A 23438-nucleotide genomic window follows, 5' to 3' on the forward strand; every position below is an offset into this window, starting at 1 on the left:
TGCTCGTAAAGGCGCGCCGGCTCTGCGCACATTTCCGCAAGTCCCACACGGACGCTGCCACCCTGCGCACCCTGCAACATCACTTTAAGCTGCCAGTGCACCGACTGCTGTGCGACGTGCCCACACGGTGGAACTCTACGCTCCACATGTTGGCCAGGCTCTATGAACAGCGTAGAGCTATAGTCGAATACCAACTCCAACATGGGCGGCGCAGTGGGAGTCAGCCTCCTCAATTCCTTTCAGAAGAGTGGGCCTGGTTGGCAGACATCTGCCATGTCCTTGGTAATTTTGAGGAGTCTACCCAGGTGGTGAGCGGCGATGCTACAATCATTAGCGTCACCATTCCTCTGCTATGCATCTTGAGAAATTCCCTGCAAACCATAAAGGCAGCTGCTTTGCGCTCGGAAACGGGGGCGGGGGAAGACAGTATGCCGCTGGATAGTCAGGGCACCCTCCTGTCTATTTCTCAGCGCGTACAGGAGGAGGAGGAGGAGCATGAGGAGGATGAGGAGGAGGGGGAAGAGACAGCTTGGCCCGCTGCTGACGGTACACCGGCTGATTGCCTGTCATCCTTTCAGCGTGTATGGCCTGAGGAGGAGGAGGAGGAGGAGGAGGATCCTGAAAGTGATCTTCCTAGTGAAGACAGCCATGTGTTGCGTACAGGTACCCTGGCACACATGGCTGACTTCATGTTAGGATGCCTTTCTCGTGACCCTCGCGTTGCACGCATTCTGGCCACTACGGATTACTGGGTGTACACACTGCTCGATCCACGGTATAAGGAGAACCTGCCCACTCTGATTCCCGAAGAGGAAAGGGGTTCGAGAGTGTTGCTATACCACAGGACCCTTGCGGACAAGCTGATGGTAAAATTCCCAGCCGACAGCGCTAGTGGCAGAAGGCGCAGTTCCGAGGGCCATGTTGCAGGGGATGTGCGTAGATCGAGCAGCATGTACATCCCAGGCAGTGCAACAGTCTTTAAGGGCCTGGCCAGCTTTATGGCTCCCCACCAAGACTGTGTCACCGCTCCCCAGTCACGGCTGAGTCGGCGGGAGCACTGCAAAAGGATGGTGAGGGAGTACGTAGCGGATCGCACGACCATCCTCGGTGACGCCTCTGCCCCCTACAACTACTGGGTGTCGAAGCTGGACACGTGGCCTGAACTAGCCCTGTATGCCCTTGAGGTGCTTGCTTGTCCTGCGGCTAGCGTGTTGTCGGAGAGGGTGTTTAGTGCGGCTGGGGGAATCATCACAGATAAGCGTAGCCGCTTGTCAACCGACAGTGCCGACAGGCTAACACTCATCAAGATGAACAAAGGCTGGATTTCGCCAGACTTCTGTTCTCCACCAGCGGACAGCAGCGATACGTAAGCAATACGTAGGCTGCACCCGCGGATGGAAGCTACGTTCTCTCTCACCATCCAAAACGGGGACATTTCTGCTTCATCAATCTGTGTCTAATATTCCTCCTCCTCCTCCTCCTGCTCCTCCTCCTGAAACCTCACGTAATCACGCTGAACGGGCAATTTTTCTTAGGGCCACAAGGCTCACTCAAATAATTTTTCTGAACAATTTTTATAAGTTTCAATGCGCTTAAAAGCATTGGAACTTTAACTTGAACCAATTTTTCGTTACACTGGGCTGCCTCCAGGCCTAGTTACCACTTAAGCCACATTAACCAAAGCGATTAATGGGTTTCACCTGCCCTCTTGGCTGGCCATGGCCAATTTTTGGGATGTACATTAGTACTGTTGATACAGCAATTTTTGTGGGCCCTCGCCTACAGTGTAATCAAATAAATTTTTAGCCCACCTGCATTACAGCTGACGTTACCTCAGCTGTGTTGGGCAATGCAATGGGATATTTTTGTGTACCGCCGGTGGGTTCCAGGGAGCCACCCATGCTGTAGGTGCACACTGAGTTTTTAATACTTCTGTACACTTCTAAAGAACCCGTCTGACTGGGGCATGCAGTGTGGGCCGAAGCCCACCTGTATTACGCACGACATTACTACCTCAGCTGTGTTGGGCAATGCAATGGGATATTTCTATGTACCGCCGGTGGCTTCCTGGCACCCACCCAGGCAGTGGGTCCACAGGGAGTTAAACCTACATGTGTCCACTTGTAAAGAACCCCAGTCTGACTGGGGCATGCAGTGTGGGCCGAAGCCCACCTGCATTAACCCTTTCCAGTCCACTGTGTGACCTGTGAAGACATTAGGGTTTAAGGCTGTACAGCTCCGTTGTTGGTAGACGTCCGTCGGGGTTCTCTTACTGTATATTGCCAGCCTCTCTGCTGTCGGAGCCTATCCTACGTGTCAGCTCATGCAGTACTGGCTTTAGCCAGCATATAGCGCCGTTGTATAACAGCAGAAAAAGAGTAAGCCCCCTAGGAAAACCATATACAAATTGGATTGGAAAGGGTTAAGCACAACATTACTACCTCAGCTGTGTTGGGCAATGCAATGGGATATTTCTATGTACCGCCGGTGGCTTCCTGGCACCCACCCATGCTGTAGGTGCACACGGAGTTTTTACTACATCTGTACACTTATAAAGAACCCCAGTCAGACTGGGGCATGCAGTGTGGGCCGAAGCCCACCTGCATTAAGCACGACATTACTACCTCAGCTGTGTTGGGCAATGCAATGGGATATTTCTGTGTACCGCCAGTGGGTTCCAGGGAGCCACCCATGCTGTGGGTCGACAGGGACTTCACAATAGGGAGTTGTACCTGCCTGTGTCTATGAATTAAAAAGCCCGGTCTGACTGGGGCATGCAGACACCTTGACAGAATGAATAGTGTGTGGCACATAGGTTCCCCATTGCTATGCCCACGTGTGCAGCTCCTGATGGCGGTGGCACAGGATTCTATTTCTCATTGCTTCTGTACAGCATTGTGGGCTATCGCTCCGCCACTTTTAAAGAGAGTCGCTGCCTAGCCGTGCCAACCTCTGCAGTGTGTGCCTGCGGTCCCTCGTCATGGCAGACGCAATTCTAAATAGACATGAGCGTGGTGTGGCATGAGGGCAGCTGAAGGCTGCGCAGGGACACTTTGGTGTGCGCTGTGGGGGGGAGGGGGGGCGGTTGGGCAGCATGTAACCCAGGAGAAGTGTCAGTGGAGTGTCATGCAGGCAGTGATTGTGCTTTGTTGGAGGTAGTGTGGTGCTTAGCAAAGGTATGCCATGCTAATGAGGGCTTTTCAGAAGTAAAAGTTGTTGGGAGGGGGGGGGGGCCCACTCTTGCCGGTATTGTGGCTTAATAGTGGGACCTGGGAACTTGAGATGCAGCCCAACATGTAGCCCCTCGCCTGCCCTATCCGTCACTGTGTCATTCCCATCACTTTCCTGAATTGCCCAGATTTTCACACATGAAAACCTTAGCGAGCATCGGCGAAATACAAAAATGTTCTGGTCGCCCATTGACTTCAATGGGGTTCGTTGTTCGAAACGAACCCTCGAGCATCACGGGAAGTTCGTTACGAATAACGAACACCCGAACATTTTGGTGTTCGCTCATCTCTAAACATACCATATGAAGGAAGGTTGGACTGAAAGTTTCAACAGTGTACAAGCAAAGCAAGAGAAGGGTCCACACCCGGGTCAGACTAGCCCACAATAGTACTAGTGTGCTGTGCTGGCCCCGGGTTCTTTATTGGGATCCTCCAAATTTAGCTAGGTTTAACCCCTTGAGTGGCACGCCCGGAAAAGTTCCGGGGACGTGCTCCACTGCTCATAGCAACATAGCCCGGAAGATTTCCGGGCTATGCATCACTATGGGAGCTGCAGAGCACAATGCCACAAGCTGTGACAGTGTGCTCTGCCTGCACAGACCCACAGAGAACAAAGCATGGGCTTTGAAAAACCAGCAGAAGATATTGCCGGCATGTCGGCAATGTCCTGCTTTGTTTACAGGTTGCCATAGAGACCATCGGCTTGTCAGAAGCAAGCCGATGGTCTCTGTGGCAGGGAGAGCTGGTTGTTAGCTGTCAGAGGACAGCTAGGTACTAGCTCTTACAGCAGAGATCAGAGAACACCTCCGATCTCTGCTGTGTTAACCCTTTACATGCTGCAGTCTATGTGACTGCAGCATGTAAAGGGCTGTCACTGCAGCATGTAAAGGGCTGTCACCATCGGACCTCTGGAATGTGATCAGGGGTCCTGATGGATCCCTGTGGAAGTCCCCTAAAGGGACAAAAAAAAATAAAAAATTTTTAAAAAGTTAAAAAAAAAAAAAGTTAAAAAATTATTAAAAAAATTAAAAAAAACACTTGTCTCCCTTTACTTTGTAAAAAATCAAAAATACAATCACACATGTGGTATCCATGTGCGTCGTAATGACCCAGAGAAGGAAGTTAATACATTATTTAACCCCTTAATGACATGGCCCCTTTTTTCTTTTTTCCCCATTTCTTTTTTTCTTCCCCCCTGTTTAAAAAATCACAACTTGTCCCGCAAAAAACAAGCCCTTATATGGCCATGTCAATGGAAAAATGAAAAAGTTATGGCTCTTGAGACGCAACTGCAAAACTAGTTGAAATTCAATGATTAGACCATTTTAAAAAACCTGCCCTGGTGGGCACGACAGGGTGGTAGGAAACCTGCCACTCAAGGGGTTAAACCTAATGGGACAGATTTACTTATACTGTCTGAGGCGAGTTTTACAGGAGTGCTAATCTCGTGAGAGTTTTGTGCGTTGCAAGACTCTGAGCTAATACTCCATTTTTTTGAAAGAGGTCATACACATGAGCGATGTTTTCCCTGACAGCGTTGCTGCAAAGAAAAAAATCTATATTTTTTTTGGAATGCCTTGCCCATTGATGTCAGTGGGACCTTTAAATAAATCACATGGCTCACATGCCATGCGAGGTTTTCCATTGAAACTCGTGCAAGGTCATCAGAATTTCACAGAAGTCATATGAGGCGAAAATCGCACGTTGACGAGTGCGATATCGGGCCACGTTTCCCAGCCTGATAACGCGCTCTCCCATAGGCAGTTGAACTAACAGAGCAGACTTGGACTAGACAGTCTTTAAATGCTCCAGGTTTATCACACTGTGGCTCTACTGAATGATAAATATGGTATATCTTTAGGTTGTACATTCTAGCTATTAGTTGATTTAGATTACATGAGTAATTGTGCCAAAGTTTTGGCCCAGTTTTTGGTGCTTGATGTGGCATTTTTTTTGTGTAAATTGCGTAAGTGTTCAGATTGTCAGGTCTACACCATGCACCCTCCTTTACATCTGTATTCAGTAGTACATTTTGAGGCTAGTTCTACATGTTTTTGTTCTGTTACACAAGTCATAAAGTTATAGTAGATGGGAAAACGGACCTCTGGGATCTACAGTACCGGATCTTCATCAGAGACTTTTCTGTGCATGCCTATCTACGGTCAATAATAATGAATTGGTTCATCTGAAACAGCTGGGCACTCGTTTCATTAAAGTAAAACAAAAAGCCCTTTTAATATGAAGACTTTGAGCAAGTATTGTCTTGGACAATTGTACAAATTGCCCTTTTCCTTATACTTGAATGTGATCCATTCTGGTTGTACAGAATAATTAGGGATTTTTCTGGGCTTATTTTATTTAATTTTTCATTAACTGTACAATCTTTTATTTACCTAAAAAGTCACTTATTAAAATTCTATTGAAAAATTCTGCATTGGTAACGTGATGGTAAAAGCCTGTAGCCAAATGTAAATGATGCTGTTGCAGTTCATGTGTCGTCCATGGTGACGTCAGGCCAATTGACCATATAATGACTCTAACGCTGTATTTATCCCCCATCGTTTTTATCAATGGGGCCCTAATCTGGCGCAGAATTTTTTAATCAAACTACTAATGACCACTTGTCCATGAGTATGTGTGTGGGTGCTTCTCTGCCCCTAAACACATTATGGTGATGTCATCGCAGGTCCTACAGTGTATATATAAACCACAGAGCCTGACCGTCAGACGAACACAGGGCTCTTGGAAGGGGAGGACAAAAATAACAAAATGAGAATACAACTAAGCCATTATCTCGGACACTACCGCCACCACAGAGATCTGGCAGGCTGAAGGACCTGCAGTGACATCACTTTCACATGACTAGCACTGCTGTGGGAGGAGCCATTCTGGAGTTTGGTAGAAAGTACTGTATACTGGATAAGCACCAATCCAAAGAGCCACCTACAGAGCCGGACAGCAGCTACCAGGACCTGTGATGTCACCGTCCTGTGATCCCCTGTGTGGGTGGGTTCAGGGATCACATGACTAGGGGCTGATCACTGTATGCGGAAGTCTGTTATGCTGGTTGGCATCCCTGCTGGATGAGCTGAAGGGATCAGAATGCAGCAGAGCGCTGTGTGGGATGTCTGCGAATCGGGATGGATGTGGATGCAGCACAGCTGTGTGTCTGATTGTGGGAATCAGGATTAATGTAGTAGAACAGTGTGTGTAATGTCTGGAAATCAAGATGAATGTAGCAGAGCTGTGTGGCACATTGCGCCACCAGAAACAGTGGTACTATATTTTTCTGATGATTACTACTGGTAGTAGGACTATATTGGACAATTCTTCTATTAAACCCCTTCCCTCCCCATGACTTAAGGGTACGTCATGGGAGCGGGGTACTTCCCGCAAAATGACATACCCTTACGTCATAAGTATAGTGCGGAATAATGACAGATCTCACGAGAGCCGACTGTCACTAGTAGTAAGCCTCCCGCTACGACTGCGGGGGTACATCGGAGATCCCCCCCCCCCCCCTCTGTTAACCCCTTTCTTGACTCGATCTAAGTAGATGGCGGCACGGAAAGGGTTCACAGAGGGAGTGCGCTCTCTGTGACTTCAGCTGCCTCTTGCAATGTTATCGCGAAGAGCCCGGGTGGTTGCCATGGTAACAGGACGCCAGATACCGGTGTCCTGTATTGGCATTGCCTGTGATCGCTGTAATAAGCGATAAAGCATTGCAGGAGAGAAGCCCTGCAATGCCTTATCGTAGCGATCATCGGTGGTATGGTGTAAGTCCCTCAGAGGGACACAGATGGTGTAAAAAAAAAAAAAAATCTAATGTACAAAAAATTTAAAAAAATTAAACCCTTTTTTGCTTTTTCTCATATTGGCATAAAAAATTTAAAAAAAATTAAAAATCCCACATATTTGGTATCTTCGTGTCTTTAAAGACCATACAGTAAATAAAACATGCTTTTTATCCTGCACGGCAAAAAGCGTTAAAAAAAAACGCTAAAAAACTGAGGCAAAATGCGAATTTTTAGCATTTTTGCCTCGCAATAAAAGTTATTTTAAAAATACGTGTATATACCCCAAAATGGTACCAATAAAAAGTACAGCTCATCTCTCAAAAAATAAGCCCTCATAGAGCTCCGTTCATGGGAAAAATAAAAAAGTTATAGGACTTTGCAGTAATTTTAGAAAAAAATAATTTCCAAAAAGGTTTTTATTGTGGAAAAACCTAAAAAATATATAAAAATTTCGGTATTGTTGTAACCTTACCGACCCACAGGAAAAAATGTAGCGTGTCATTTATGCTGCATAAGTAACGCTTAGAAAAAAAAAAAAATCAATTCGCAGAATTGATGCATTTTCTCTCCCTACGATCCTAAAAAAAAAATTTAAAGTTTAACAATATAGTCTATGTACCCAAAAATGGTACCGATTAAAAACTACAGTTCGCCACACAAAAAACAAGCCCTTATAAGGCCACGTATAGGTTATGTTAAAAGTTATGGCTTTTGAAAAATGGAGATGAAAAAATACCAAAAAATCGTTTGGTCCTCAATGCCAAAATAGGCCTTGTCCTTAAGGGGTTAAAAAAAAGTGTCCCATTAATAAAAAAAATATATAATCTTGTAACCACAATCTGAGGTCTTTTGATAATGTGGTGTCAAAAGTATTTTTGAAATAATATCTCTAAATCGCCAACGGTACAACTGTCCACTTTTATTATTAGTGTTGTCTAGTTCTGGGCTGCACTTAACTTGCTCATTTTTTGTTTTGGTGGGTTTATCTTCCCTGTTGTTTCAGGTCTAATGGGTGCCTTGGTCAAACAGATTTTCTCTTTTCTTCCTTCAGAAAGCTTTAGAAATGGGTGTTCGGCTGATGGTGGATGCAGAGCAGACCTATTTCCAACCCGCAATCAGCCGGTTGACATTGGAAATGCAACGTAAATTTAATAAAGACCGTCCCATTATCTTCAACACATACCAGTGCTACTTAAAGGTAAGTGGGTGCCTATCAATGTGCATTACAGCTCTGTCCAACAAGGCTTCCCTGGAAGATACAAGACTCTCCATACAAGGATTACATTGCTGTGTATTCCTGGGTGAACTTAAAGTGTCTGCTGTTTGTAGAGAACAATGCAATTAGGCAGTACTAACAAACGATCAATTAATTCACTGGATCTAGCCTTGTTTATTAGATACTGCAGCCAGAGCCCTTTCACATAAAAGCTGTACAGCAAGAGCTCCATACTGGAGCCTGAGAGGTCCGGCTGCAATATCTAATAGATGAAGCAAGATGCAGTGACTGGAAGAATTGATCATCTCTGTAAGAAAGACCTAATTCTATTTTTTTTCCCAACATACCGGAATTACTGAACAATCCAAAGTAATATCAGCAATAGCAGTACACCGTGGGGCTAGATGTGTGCCTTTATAAACCTGGCACTGTAATATCAAGTGAAATGTAATGGGTGACCATTCCTTTTCTCACAGCCGCAGTGACAAGTTCTGGACATGGAAACTATTATTTCCAGCTTGGCCATTTTCTGTACACTTTTTTTTTTTTTTTTATTATTTTTTTTTTTTTCCCTCTAAATTTTTTTTTAATGTTCAACAGTTTGGATCGTTCAGACTGGATACAGGAGTAAATATTTTGTATTGTATCTGCTTTAGACATGAAATTCATTGAAAAAATAAATGAATATGGTAAAAGCTTGAAAGAGGGCCAGTCCTTTCTGGTTTTAGGCAGTGTGTGTGAGAGCGGGACCCCATTTGAGGATGCACAAACAATGCATGGACACATCAGGCTTACAGCAGCCATCTCAATAGCTACAGCTATAATCACTGGGTACAATGTTTATAGGCGGTCACTGGAAAAATACATAAAGTACATGTTAGAACAGCAACGCCATAAGTGTAATATGTACATCATGACTGCTGGCAGGTTGGCCTCTGATAGTCCATCGGCTTCTCACCCATTTGTAAGCTAGTGAATTCCATAAACGTAGAGTCTCCTCTTTTGCAGGAAGCTTATGACAATGTGACGGCTGATGTAGAGCTGTCTCGGCGAGAGGGCTGGCATTTTGGTGCTAAACTTGTAAGAGGGGCTTACATGCAGCAAGAGAGAAGTCGTGCAGCAGAAGTGGGCTACGAGGACCCAATCAATCCCACATATGAGAAGACTAATGAGATGTACCATAGGTGAGTGTATACAGGACAGATTACCATATATTGGACAACTGTAAAATTTCATCTTTCACAAAATGTCGGACTTGTATTGGAAACTAGGTCTTGCAGGTAGGACTATCCAGGCAGCGGCCGCCAGGATACAGCGGGGTCTGAGCTGCTCCAAACCCTGTGTAGTTGCCAGCACTCATAATTGCAAGCGCAGCTCTCATTACAATCAATGAGAGCTGTGCTTCTAATTACGGCCACTACACAGGGGTCAGACCAGAGTTTCTGCGCCAACCCCGGTGTATCCTGGCGCGAAGGGGGGGCGCTGCCCGGATAACCAATTTAATCATTGCATCCACACATTTTAATTTAACTTCTTCGTTGTTAATTTTTACGTTCATTGTACTGTTGCTTACCGTAGTCACAACTTTGGGGGTTTTTTTTCTGTTGAAGTACAGTCCCATGTGTTCGCTTTTCTTTTGCACTCCTCTTATAAGGTATTCCAGGTCCCTTTCACTTTCTGCAAGCAGGGTTGTTTCCTCTGCGTATCAAAGGTTAACCATTCTGCCCTTTTTTTAAATTTTTTTAATATAATTCGTCAAAGTTGCATGGCCTCATGATCGTTTCTGCGTACAGATTGAAAGGACTGATGATAGAATGCAGCCTTGCCATTCGCCTTACTTGATTCTGAACCCATCCGTTTTTCCATAAGCTGTCCTGACTGTTGCTGCTTGGTTTTTGTAAAGCGACCTTATAAGCTGTTCAGTATGTTCTGGGACGCCCATTTGCTTCAGACACTTCCAAAGCTGGTCATGTTCAACACAATCTAATGCTCTGCTGTAGTCGATAAAACACATGTACACGTCCTTCTGATACTGCTGGGTCTTCTCCATGATCCCAGTGCAGGTTCACGATTTGGTCTCTTATGCCGCATCCTTTGTGGAAGCCAGCTTGAACATCTGGCAGTTTCTGTTTAACGGTTGTTGGGATACAGTTTTATATGATCTTTAGGAGGAATGTTGCTTGTGTGAGGGAGGAGGGCTATGGTGCGGTAATGGGAACATACTTGAGCATCGCCTATTTTTGGAAGTGTGACGAATACAGATCTTGTCCAGATCTTTTGACATTGGTCAGTTAGAGGAGTGTGACTGACACTGCTTTGAGCAGTTTGAATGGTATGTGATCAATGCCCGGAGCTTTCCTGTTTGGTAGTTTCTTTAGGGCCCATGTGACTTCTTCCTCCAGAATGCCCGGTTCTTTGTCTACTTAATGTACCTGATTCAATGGGTTGTCTGTTTGATTGCCTGCATACAGCTGTCATAGATTCTTGCTACCTACACTAGATTTGATCTTCTTGCAATAATTCGCCATCCCAGTCTTTGATGGTTGCTGCCTTGTGTAGTGCGAGCGGTGCCCAGGTCTGCTTCACATGGTCAAGGAGCTCTGGTATAGCCTTGCTGGTTCGCTTCTCCCAGTTTTGCACACTGGTCATTCCAATAGCGCTCCTTGTCTCGCCTGACTTTTTTCTCTGAAATTCCACATTTAGCTGTCTGAATTCAACGATGTGCCCACTGCTTTAGCTGCCCTGTGCTTGTTAGCAATTCTAATTGATTCATCTGATAGTCATTGCAGTCATTTTTGCAGACTTTTTGAAGGGGTTGACCTGTTCAGCTGTATTCCGCGTGACTGATTTTGATTTCCTCCCATAATTCGTAGGACATGTGAATCCCATTCTCCAGATCAGTGGGGAGACCCTGCCAATTAGCAAGTTTAGATGGGGGATAACTTAATTCTGGTACAACCCCTTAACTATAGGGCTAATGCCCACGGACAGATTTCCACGGCATTGCACTGCAGCTATTAGGTTCTATTGAACCTAATAGCTGAATGCTCATGCTGTGGAATTCCACAGCGGAATTCCGCAGGGTGAAATAACCCACGGCATGTTCTGTTTGCCGCGTGAATACGCGCGGCCGGCTTTCATTGTAGACATTGGCAGCTGACCATCACACTATACTTCCACTGTAGCACAGCAGAAGTATAGCGTGAATATGCTTCCCCGCCCACCACCGGCCGCATCACATGACACTGTCGGCACGTCACACGGGACTCACACAGCTGATTGGGAGGGGAGTATGGGGTCTATGGGGGATGCTGTGACGGACTCCGCTGCGATATTCCACTGGCGGAGTCCATCACGGCCGTGGGCATTAGCCCTTGGACAACTTATTTTAATTTTTTCTCCAAAATTGGTGAACTAAAGTGGGGGGTTTTACAATTAGGAATATTTCTATTAGCTTATGCAGAAAGTTGCATTTAGCTACTCCAAGACAATAAAAGGTCCATTGTACAGTTCTTAGTTGTTTTTTTTGTTTTGGGGGTTTTTTCAGCTGCCACAATATACAGCGATTTAGTCTACGTGATTTAACATAATTTAAATGTCTGGTATGAGCACGTCTGTTTTAGCTCTGGTCAATGTGTGATGGAACAGTTTGCTGTATATCCACAGTAAAATTGACATGTAACTTGCAGATTTTGTGCAAAGTTCACCCCTCTTCATTGAAATCCATAAGATAACTGATATGCTGTGGATTTACAAATCTACACCGCAGATAAAAATTCTGTGTGAAAAAACTCCACAGCATGTGGTTGAGCCTTGTTAAAATCTCATCTACATGCCTGGTTCTGTAATTGGATTTTACATGCACAAATCCACTGGTGAAATCCACAGCCCTTCCATCTCTTCTGGTTCATCGACTGAAGTGTCATACATCACATTTGACAGGTTTGAGACTGGTTCTTTAAATGTTTAATTTCTGTTCCTATTTCAGCCCCGATGGAATAAACTGGTAGCTTTTGGGGGGAAAATGAAGACATTTTACTATTTTTGTAAGTCAGGCATTCATTACATTGCATCGACTTTGAATGCATGTCCTTATGTCTTTGCTGAATAAGTCACTCCTGAAATTATTTTTAAACACTTTTTATTTTCACCCCATTATTTTTCTTTGCAAGAATAGCTTAAGGCAACAGCAGACTCTAAATGTCAAGCATATACTTTGGTTTTATACAGATGCAGCCAAAAATCTTTGCCAGATAAATAAAAAAAAAGATCTATATTAAACTGCCAAGAATCCGTCCAGTTGCGCACTGCTCAGTTAATCAGCCAGCTGTATGAAAACTAATTTGAATGGGAGTGTGATGAGTAAATTACTTATTAGCATAATACAACATCCAGTTTCTGATTCTCTTTTTATGTTGCATATATTATTCCTTCTCACTGGCCTTCTTGATCCCTTGAAGTGCATTAAATATTCCAAACTAAATAGGAAAAACTCTAAAAAATGTAACATGCTTATTATAGCCAGACAGAGCATGTACAGCAGGTCTAAGGTTGTGATGGATGAACTAGAAGTACAAAACTGTTATACTTACCGTATGGTGAACTTGGGTACATGCAGCTCAGTGGCTAGCAATACTGCCTTGCAGAACGGAGATCCTGTGTATAGTCGATCTGAGCAGTGAAGAGATTTGCATGGAGACTGATCTTCTTCCGATAGGGTAATTTTACTTTTTAAATTGTCTGCTCGAGGCAGTTAAGGGGTTTTCAGATGATGGTCGTTCCAAGTAAATAGTCACTTGATGGAGCAAATATAAGCAGTAGTTGTTCCATGTAATCAAGGCCACCAAATGCTCACCGAAAACGTCGCTGGTCGATTGAATTGCCTGGTGTAAACATGTACTCATTACTTTTCAACGACTAGTCAACAACTTTCGAGAGGCATGTGGTAGTTTGGCATATACCTGTTATGGGTGTTGGCATCACAGTGGACGTACAAACAAAGATTTTTCTTGCAACTGATAATGGCAGGTAAAATTGGCTTATGCAAGGATAATAAACAGTTGGTAAAGTTATTCAACATTCACTCCGCTACAGTACTATCTATCATAAGTTAGTATATGCACTGCACAATTTACAGTGAATGAACCCAGTTACAATAACATTCTCTGTACAATGAACTCTTTCACAATTCTGCAAGGAGAACTAACTCTGAGGTGGCGGTATGCCATACGCAGTCTGCATTTAAAGTCCCATTTAGACAGGACGACTGCACAAGCGCTGACATCACTACCTGTCGTTCAGTCGCTGCATGCATTTACACTGATTAGTTCAGATTCTCGCTGGATTGCGAGAATCCAAACAATAATTGTTCGGTGTAAAAGCATATCTTCTCTTCCTGTTTCCTCTCACAAGGACACGTGACATGCCCTGCCAATTGGTTAATTAATTATGCAAAACAGCATTTTTCCTGTAATATCCACTACTAACCACTAGGTAGCACTAAAAGATCAGCCATATAACACATGCTTTCATTATATTGCTGAGTTTGATAGTATTGCTGCATGGCGATTGGAGTTATTAAAGCGCAAATAACCACAAAATGCTCATAACACTATGGACCCCTCTACACATCTCCCACCAAACTCTGATTTGGCTCCTGTCTTTTGTTGAACATTTTGCCCTTTACTTTAATGCTGAGTGTTTTCCGAAAACACATGCAAGTGGTCCTCGACTGAACAGCCCTTGCTAGTCTCCAAAGAACACTTGCTGCTATAGTCTATAGTTTTGGTTTTTGAAGATACACTTGCTGCAGTTCTTCGCTGATTTGGCCTTTGTTGGAACAGTCTGTGTTGTGGCCTCTCTCAGCAGCAAGTGTTGACTCAAACACTGCTCACAAGTATTTATGTGCATTCAGTGGACTTGGCAACCAATGAGTGTGCCTTGGGGAGGGGGTCAAATTTCAAATACACGCCCACCAAAGAATCTCACACCCCCTAACTAGTCGACAAATGATATTTCGGCCTGTGTAAATGCTCCCAACAATTCCCCCCCCCCCCCCCCCCCCAGCTATCTCTTTGGGTAAAGACAGTCGCTTATACGCTTTAGTAACCATTTCATGTGACTATTCAGATGATTGTCTCATGTAAAGCCACTCTTAGACAGTGAAAATCGACACTGAGCCATATTGTGAACCACAATCTCCGCCACACAATGTTGGAGCTGAATAAATAATGGAAAACAAATAGGACAGCCAAGTTTAGGCAGACGGGCCAGTTTACATGTTTGTCCTAATAGTTTATTGCCCCAGTTTTTTAGTTTCTTGTGGCTTTTAAAATCTAGATCTAGTAGTGCATTTCATGGTCACTGTTTTTTTACAGGGTGTCTTCCGCTAAAGCCTTCAGAGAGGCTACTTTGACCAATACATCTTGTTGCATGTTGGATCACACTCTTCATACAGGCTACAGCTTGCATAATGTACTGCATCCCCTAATTATTCTTTTTTTTTTTTTTTGTGGGCTTTCCATAAGGAAATAGGTTTGCTGACAAAGCTAGAATTAGTGGCTTCCACTCTGCTGTGGTGTAAAACTTTTAACTTGAAAGATTTGGAAAGAGAAAATTTGGGTGTGTATAGACCCCGGAGGTCTATAATAATGTGGTTTGTCATTGTAGAAAATAGTGGTGTCAATGGAGCTGACGGAGCAATCCAAGGCTGACTCTATTAACTAAACATGTTTATCTAGTGAATTTGGAAGCTTTGTTTTAACCAGATCTGAATGTAATCTCCCTATGAATTGTTGTAATGTTGGGTGATGTTTAATATTGCATAGAATTACAGTGTAACATGTAACTATAAAACACTCTAATTTGCTCTATTTGCCATTTGCACTAATTATTATACACTCTGCAAGTATATGTAGCCCACTTATCAGGGACAAAGGCGTGCTTTACATTCTGGTTGAAGGCTTAGGACATATGCTTTACAGCGCATACAGCCTGCAGACAATGGCATATTACGGTTAAGTACGGTAATATCTTCTGGATTAGTTTTTAGAACTGCTAGCTATGTGTAGAGCCAGAAAGAACCGCTGCAGAGTGCTGGAGCTGCATGCTGCCTAAAATACGAATGTGGATACCCAATACCAAGAGACGGAGTACTTTTGAATACAGTATTACCATTATTACCAAAATGTAAAAAGCTCAGCAAGCTTTTGTCATTTTCTTTAAAAAATGCATCAAGCAAAGAAATGGCTAATTTTCAGAACAGTAGGGTACCCCAATAAATCAGATGGGTTGCTGATGGTGTACAGTATCACATTAAGGTCCTGCTAGATCTGTGTGTGAACAGCTTATGAGGCATGACCAACTGCTAGAACGAAGTGGAATCGGGAAGGATTTTATCCCTAAGTTTAGGAAAATTGGCTTTTACCTCTTCTTTTTTTTTTTGCCTTCTAGATCAACATTGCAGGAAAGCGGGCTTAGCTGAATGAACTTTTTTTTTCTTCTTTTTTTTTTATTTTTATTTTTTTTTTTTTTACAGCCTAAAATACTATGTTGTACTCTACTTTTAAAGTTAACATTAGCTTCCCAAAGAGCTCTCTTTATATTCGACTTTCAGATTTTGCAGCTAGTTTCATCCCCAGCCTGAAAATTCAGGTTGGAATGCCATTAAGAACACCTTACTAGCTCTAACCCTCATCTGCTGGGTTCTCAAGGTTGGTGTGTGCTGTGTATTTCTGCTGTTCTTGTCTGACCATAGAGGTGACTTTTATTTCTGTGACTAATGAAATACTGGGTCCATTTCTTTATGCTGAACTCTGCTGAATTTCCATCTTTGGTTTACAAAATAAGCACTCTCCAGAGACCATAGTATTCATGGCGGGTCACAAGTCTTTGAGCATGCAAGCACAGTGAATACAGGAATACAAAACTGGATCCAGAAACCATGCCACATCTGTCCATGCACTTTCTCTGGTATTACAGCTTATCCCCATTTATGCATCCTTATTCAAGTGAATGGGGCTGAACTGCAACTCTAGATGCCGCCCATAGACAGGTGTGGCACTGCCTCTGAGAAGAGAGAATCCTGGACAACCCTTTGAAAGCAATTCAAGGACCCTTCAAACAGCAGTATAGAGCTTGGCATTCTGCACTCTTTGCATGCAGCGAACTCTGAGTGCACCCACATGATATGGGGGCTCTTTAAGGAATCCACTGCATGCAGCAATGGCTTGGCTAATGCACAGTAAGAGAACTTGGGAGGAAAGCAAGAATAAAAATCCCTTTAATTGACTCTTCTCTGAGCTCATAACTAACTTTTTGGGGCTCATGGGGGCTAACGGGTTCCCTTTTAAAAGAGGTTGTCTCGCCATAAACTGCCCTTTTTAAAAAATGCAGCTGCCAGCAGAAAAATTGATGTTGCTGGGTAAAGCCACAACCAGCCAGGCATTTCATCAGGGCATATAGAAGACTGCTTCAGTCTTCTGTAATGGGAGCCACTGCTTTCCTTTTATGGATCATAGAGGGAGATCCCAAGTGGGATACTCATCTCTATGATGTCATTATGCCTTAATCGGGTTGCCTCATTTTTTAATTTGAATATTTTTGAATATGGTATATTTCAATAGACTGTTATGGCTTGGTACTGAATGTACCTTGATGAATATCTGCCTCCATCCTGATTAAAAGCTCCAAGGCTCGTGCATGCACAGAAGAATCAGTGACACCTGCGGTTCAGCTAAATGATACTTCCTTTATTCTAATGAAGCTGCATGAGGTTTTATAGACTGTATGCATACTTAATACGTCATGAAGTATGAATCTGTAGCTGATTGGTTATTGCCTTATATGGGTCTCTTCCTCCAGGAGCTGACGTCATCCTCTTGGAATTCCTGGGCGAGGAATGCGCCATCTTGAGTGGCACAGTGGGAGGGGGTGAGGAGAGGGTTAATCAGCACTTTAGCAGGCAGCTGTGTTAGTAGTGTAGAAAAGAAGCACATATTTGCAATAGGCATTTTACTTAGTTTATTACAATCCATCACAAGACCATAAATCTTTTTGAGCATGGACAAAAGGCATGCACATTCACATTAATGCCAGAGGTGTATTTAATTATGCTTCATTCAACTTTTATGTGTTACTTTTTAAATTGTTCCTTGTAATGTCAATGTACATTGACACATGCAAATAGAATATGCTGGATTTCCTTTATAATTCCGTCTATTTACAAAAATCGGTTACTGAAACCAGAAAAAAGCACAAATGATATTAATGGCCTAAATGTAACCGGCTCCAATCCATAATTACAATAATGTTCTAAGGACATTGTGTCTCTAATAATTCCGTTTTTCTTATGTTAATATATCAAACTGCAGGGGGGGGAATCAGTTAGTATGTGATTTGAAATTGTCATTTTGGTAGGTATAGGTTTCCCTAGGAAATCATGGAAGCTGCTGTGAGTTTTGATTATACTCTTTTGTGCAATAGATGCCTTGATTATGTCTTGGAGGAGATCCGGCACAATCGCAAAGCAAATGTGATGGTAGCCTCTCACAATGAAGACACAATAAAATTCACCCTGAAAAGGTAGGTAGTGCTTTATTTAACAGATTGCTTTTATTGAATACCCTTTGGGTACCGTGTATCGCCGTTGGGTTTAGGTCACAAAGGACTTGATTCCACAGTAGGTCGTAATCTCAAAAAAAACCAACAGAATTTCATGAATATGCCTCCCCTCCCCAAATCGGAGGTACAGGATTCCAAAATTGTTATATACTGTATTTAGAATGCCTTGTTAGTGTATTTTATTGTTCAATAATTTTTGAGTTTGTTTGCATTAACATCATAGAGTAATAACAATGCATGCCTTGAATGTCCAATTGGATTTGACATTAGATATATTTTTTCATATCATGGTGTTATCGATATACGGACATTCATACATTTGTGAACATTTTTTTTTTCTCAGACATTTTTAAAATCAAATACTTGTAACAAATAGTGTGACAAATAATAAGGGAAGGGGGGGAGAATTAGGGAAGGGGTGGAAAAGGGAGGGGAAGGGGGAAAGGGGAGGGAGCTTAGAGAAAAAAAAAACAGTATAAACTATAAGGATCTATGTTTGCGCACCAAATGACTAAATATCCTGTAAGGGAAGATGGTCACCAGAGACGTCAGGAGAGATCCAACCGGAAGTGCCTCTGCCATGGTTCCCAAGTTTCCATGAATTGTTTGACTTTGTCATTTCTATATGCAAATAATTTTTCATACAGTGGTCTGAGAGCGTCTGAGTTATATCTGTTAGTGAGGGGACATTTGATTTCCAATTCCTTGTTATAAGAAGTTTAATAGTTAGAAGGCCATGTGTAACCAATTTCCTAAACTTAGGGGGAATTCCATCAATTCCGATAAGAAGAATGGCCAATTCAGGTAAGAAGGGAACCCCTATTTCGCTAATTCTCTTGAGTAGAGAAAAGAACTCCCACCAAACCTTTTGAATCAGTGGGCAAGCCCAAAAGATATGGAGCAATGAGCCCCGTCCCACGCAACCTCTCCAGCATCTATCAGAGGAATCTGGAAAGAAGTCTGATATTCTCACCGGGGATCTATACCATCTGGTGATGACTTTGCTATGGACTTCCATTAGGGTAGCACAGGAAGAGGCTTTACGGTTAGTGTATTTTAAGTTGCATTCATACCTTTTAATTTTGTGAACAGCCTGAAGGATATAGCCTATTATTTATGTGCCTTAAACATTTTTTAAAATGTTTTTGTTTTTTTTTTACATTTTTGCATTCCAAGATCCACTGATACCATGATCAGTTTGTAAAGATGGACCAAGTGAAATAATGGTAGCTATGTAACAGGTTGCCAACACAAAGAAAAATAAATACAGTCTACGTTGAACAGAAAAATGGATATTTTAATATGAGAAGATATCACATTTGACACAACATTTTTGCGATGCAACTTTAAATCTATCCTAGGTTCTTTCCTCTATGTTGAAAATTGCATAGAGATGGAACCTAGACTGTACGATGGGGTTTAATATCTGAAACTAAGATCTTTGGTCTCTGTCTCTGGTAGTTTCCATTGCCGTCCATGTGAGATGGACACAAAAGATCTCTGTCTCACATACTGAACATGACTGCCCCGTCAAGATCGCATCCTGGTTTCCATCCATATGCAGTTTTCCGCATGGAGTGATGAACCCAGGGACGGATCCAGTAGTGCATTGTAAAAAAGATGCAAAAAGAATTTGTTTGGGGGAGGGTGGTTGTTTTTTGAGTTTTTTTGTTTTCCCATCTTTTTTTTTTCTCCAGCTAACATGACCTTTATACCCTTAAATTCCCATAAACTGGGAAATGTATGTAAAAGACGATGCATCTGGTTTATGCTAATATTATCTTCATGCTCTGATAGAAACTACTTACAATCCCATTACTTATATCATGTAGGACAAATGCAGGAACCACAATTCTTCTTAATGTGTCACTTCTGATCCATCAGGTACAACACAGGGGCTCTAGAATTATTACTCTTGGCTTACTCCAGCACCAAATCTTCTGCACGGTGTATTTAATTATTCTTTAGTGAATGGCTGATGTGTTTTGATTTAAATAAGGCAAGCACACAGAGTGTAGTAATAAAGACTATTTATGCAGGTCTTTGTTTATATGGATTTCTTCTTGCAGATCTTAGTCCTGTCTTTTATTAAAGGCAGAGTGTTCTTGTAGGCATTGAAAATCCGAAACTGATCTCGAATAATTTCTCAAGAAGTCCTTGTGCAGAGCTGTTAGAGATAAAAGGCACAATAGTGCCACTTCAGCTGGAAAGTCCTGGTATTACTTTGATTATGGTTGATCACAACTGTACTTACTGGTTAAAGGGAAAGGAGAATGGTGGTAGTTATTACACTGTGAGGATAATATATGTGTGATGTTCACTGAATTATCGCCGCTACAAGAAGTATAAGCTTTTCCTTCCCACCTGTCGGCAGGTGAGTTTTGGACATTCAAATACACCAAGGCTTTTGTAGTTGGAAAATTGCTTAAGGCATTTTATTTTATTTTTTTTTTAAATACGGGACTGCAGGGTGTATAAGGGAATATTCTGCCATGTGAAAGAATCCTAACTGAAATTTGTATGTCTGACATGCGGATTTTAGAACAAATTTACAAATGGTCAAATTCCACTATATATCTGTTTTTTGGTATGGATTTCCACAGCAGCATGTAAAATGTGAAGCGCTGTACTATGCATGCATTTCCCAATGATTAAACCAGTTCTTGTGTTTCCGTTCTTCAGAATGAATGAATTAGAGATTTATCCTGAAGATAAAAAAGTATATTTTGGTCAGTTGCTGGGCATGTGCGATCAGATAAGTTTTCCTCTTGGTGAGTAATGACATTGGTTCCTTTTTAATGAAGAAAATCAAACAGAAAAATAGAAATTTAAGAAAAACCTGTAAAAATGCATTTTTTCATCATCTACACATGTAGAGTAAAATATTCTGGAGGTGTTCAGAATTGTAAAAAAATTAGCAGTCCTAGAAAAGAAGAAACAGCCCGTTTTCTGGACAAAAATTACATTGACAGTATAGTTCTGCAATGTAATTTCTTTACTGTGAAATAGCTGCTTGCGCTCACTCATAAACTGCCTTCCGTATCCTTGCGTGTAGAAGTATATTGGTTTGTTTTCCTTTTAAGGCCTTAGTCAGACGGGCGTTTTTTCGCACGATTTGCGGATCGCATAACGGATGCGCATGCGCAAATCGCGTGACCGGGGGCGAAAAATCGTGGGAAAAATCTACACCTAGCCGCGTTAATCGTCGCAGCAAAACGCCCGTCTGACCGGAGAAAAATCGCCGTGCGCATCAAAATGCGCATGAAACTTAGACTGGCCGGCGAAAAAAACGCAGCTAGCTGCAGTAAATGATTTTGGTGCGCACATAAAACGCCGAACGCAGATAGGCGCGATCTGCAAATCGTCGTATCCTATAATTTATCGCATATCCGCATAAAAAGCGGACATGTGACTGATACCATAGCGAACCATTGGTTCTATATATGCGCAAATCGCGCGAAAAAACGCCCGTCTGACTAAGGCCTAAAAGAAAAAAAAAGTTTGTCATGTTCAAAGAATCTCAACTTACAGGGAATTGCCACTTATAAACGATCATACATTTGTGTTTTCTACTATGTACCGTGCAATCCACTTCCTCAAGTTTGTATGGTATTTCGAGCTATAGACCTCTAACACAGCTCAATTGACTGATGCTACCAAAAAACCTACAGCTTCGCTCAGACCTTCTCCATATTTCCAGTTCGGCTTATAAAACCATTAAATAGAGTGTAGATAAAGAGTAGAGATGAGCGAGCATACTCGGTAAGACGATATACTCAAGAGAGAGCATCCCCTTTTTCGAGTACCTGCTGGCTCGTCTCTGAAGATTCGGGGGGGCTGCGCGGGGGAGTGGGGAGGAGAGATCTCTCCCTCGACGAGCCAGCAGGTACTCGAAAAAGGCAATGCTCTCTCGAGTATATCGCCTTACCGAGTATGCTCGCTCATCTTTATTAACCCTTTGCAATCCAATTTTGAATTCAGGGTTTCCTAGGGGGCTTTCTCTTTCTGCCTTTATACAATGGTGCAATCTGCTGGCTAGAGCCAGTACTGCGGTATGTGACATGCTGGAGAGGCCCCCGACAACAGAGCAGCCAGTAATATACAATAAGAATACCCTGCTGGACATCTTCCAACATCGGGGCTGTACAGCCTTCAATCAGAATGTCTTCAGACGTCAGACAGTGGATTGGAAAGGGTTAAAGAACCTATGGTCCTAATTTAAAGGGCTTTCCAGGAGTGAACTGTTGATGACCTATCCTGAGGATAGGTCATCAATAGTTGATCAGTGGAGCTCCACCACTCGTATTTCCACCGATCAGCTGATTGAAAAGGCCAGGGACATCACGTTCATTCATCACGTGGCCTGAGATCAGCTCTGCCCCATTCAAGTGAAGGGACTGAGCTGCAGTACCAAGCACATCCACTATACAATGTACGGTACTGTGCCTGCAATGGACTGAATTGACCACAGTTCTCACCAGAGTGTTGATGCCACTTTAATCAGCTGATTGGGAATCCTGAGCGACGGACCCGCACTGAACTATTGATGACCTATCCTTTAGGATAGGTTCTCAATAATTTACTTCTGGAAAACCCTGTTAAAACATTGCCTAATTTTTTTTATTGCCTGATTCTATAAGCCGATATCAATGTGTCCTTTTTGTATTTGTTGTATATATTGGTAACTACTTCTGTTATTCCTATGACAGGACAAGCAGGATATCCTGTATATAAATATGTTCCATACGGCCCTGTCAACGAAGTTCTACCCTACTTATCTAGAAGAGCACAGGAAAACCGAAGCGTAATGAAAGGAGCTGCTAGAGAGCGAGAACTTCTCTGGACGGAGTTCAAAAGACGTCTGCTAACTGGCAACCTTTTCTACACCCCCAGGTTCTAGAGGGGCCGTTTATCCTGAAGTGGAACTGGAAAAACTGCTATATATGTGTCATGCATTATCTATAACCATAGCAATGTCCAAGAAAACCTGTTATCCATTTACTTTTAATAGAAGGACATAATGGGTTGGGAACCTTTTGCTTTGTGTATTAGACAATTGCACTTAAAGCAGGAAATATGATCTATCCAGTTCTGCTCAGAACATGAATGCAGTGATTATGGCACATACAGGGATTTTATATGGGCTTTTCTATTTATTCTCTAATGTACAAGCCACGATTTACCAAAAGGGAACCTCTACTGAACATATAATAAAACGAGATTTATTTTGAAGATATATTTTAAAAATGGGGACCATATTATATGCTGCACAATAGTGTATTATACGTAAGTGGTGTAGGGTAACCAAACTATCAGCTTTTGATCTTCAGCTTTATTTTATATAGTTGGATCTATAGTATAATCACTGTGTCTTAAAGGAGATGTCCCGCGCCGAAACGGGTTTTTTTTTTTTAAACCCCCCCCCCCCCCGTTCGGCGCGAGACAACCCCGATGCAGGGGTTAAAAAAACCACCCGCACAGCGCTTACCTGAATCCCGGCGGTCCGGCGTCTTCATACTCACCTGCTGAAGATGGCCGCCGGGATCCTCTGTCTTCATGGACCGCAGGGCTTCT

General features: G+C 42.7%; 1 protein-coding gene across 1 annotated transcript in view; it reads left to right on the forward strand.

The window, feature by feature from the left end:
• The window catches only part of PRODH (proline dehydrogenase 1), a 113187-nt gene extending 89953 nt beyond the window's left edge, over positions 1-23234 (forward strand). The window contains exons 10-14 of the mRNA XM_066603669.1: positions 8079-8225; positions 9252-9427; positions 17727-17825; positions 20547-20635; positions 22574-23234. Of these exons, the coding sequence (XP_066459766.1) occupies positions 8079-8225; positions 9252-9427; positions 17727-17825; positions 20547-20635; positions 22574-22764 (702 nt within the window). The 3' untranslated portion in view covers positions 22765-23234. The remainder of the gene's footprint in view (positions 1-8078; positions 8226-9251; positions 9428-17726; positions 17826-20546; positions 20636-22573) is intronic.
• Positions 23235-23438: the final 204 nt, after the last annotated feature.

Source organism: Eleutherodactylus coqui, chromosome 5 (assembly GCF_035609145.1).
Source record: "Eleutherodactylus coqui strain aEleCoq1 chromosome 5, aEleCoq1.hap1, whole genome shotgun sequence".
Classification (NCBI taxonomy): Eukaryota; Metazoa; Chordata; class Amphibia; order Anura; family Eleutherodactylidae; genus Eleutherodactylus; species Eleutherodactylus coqui.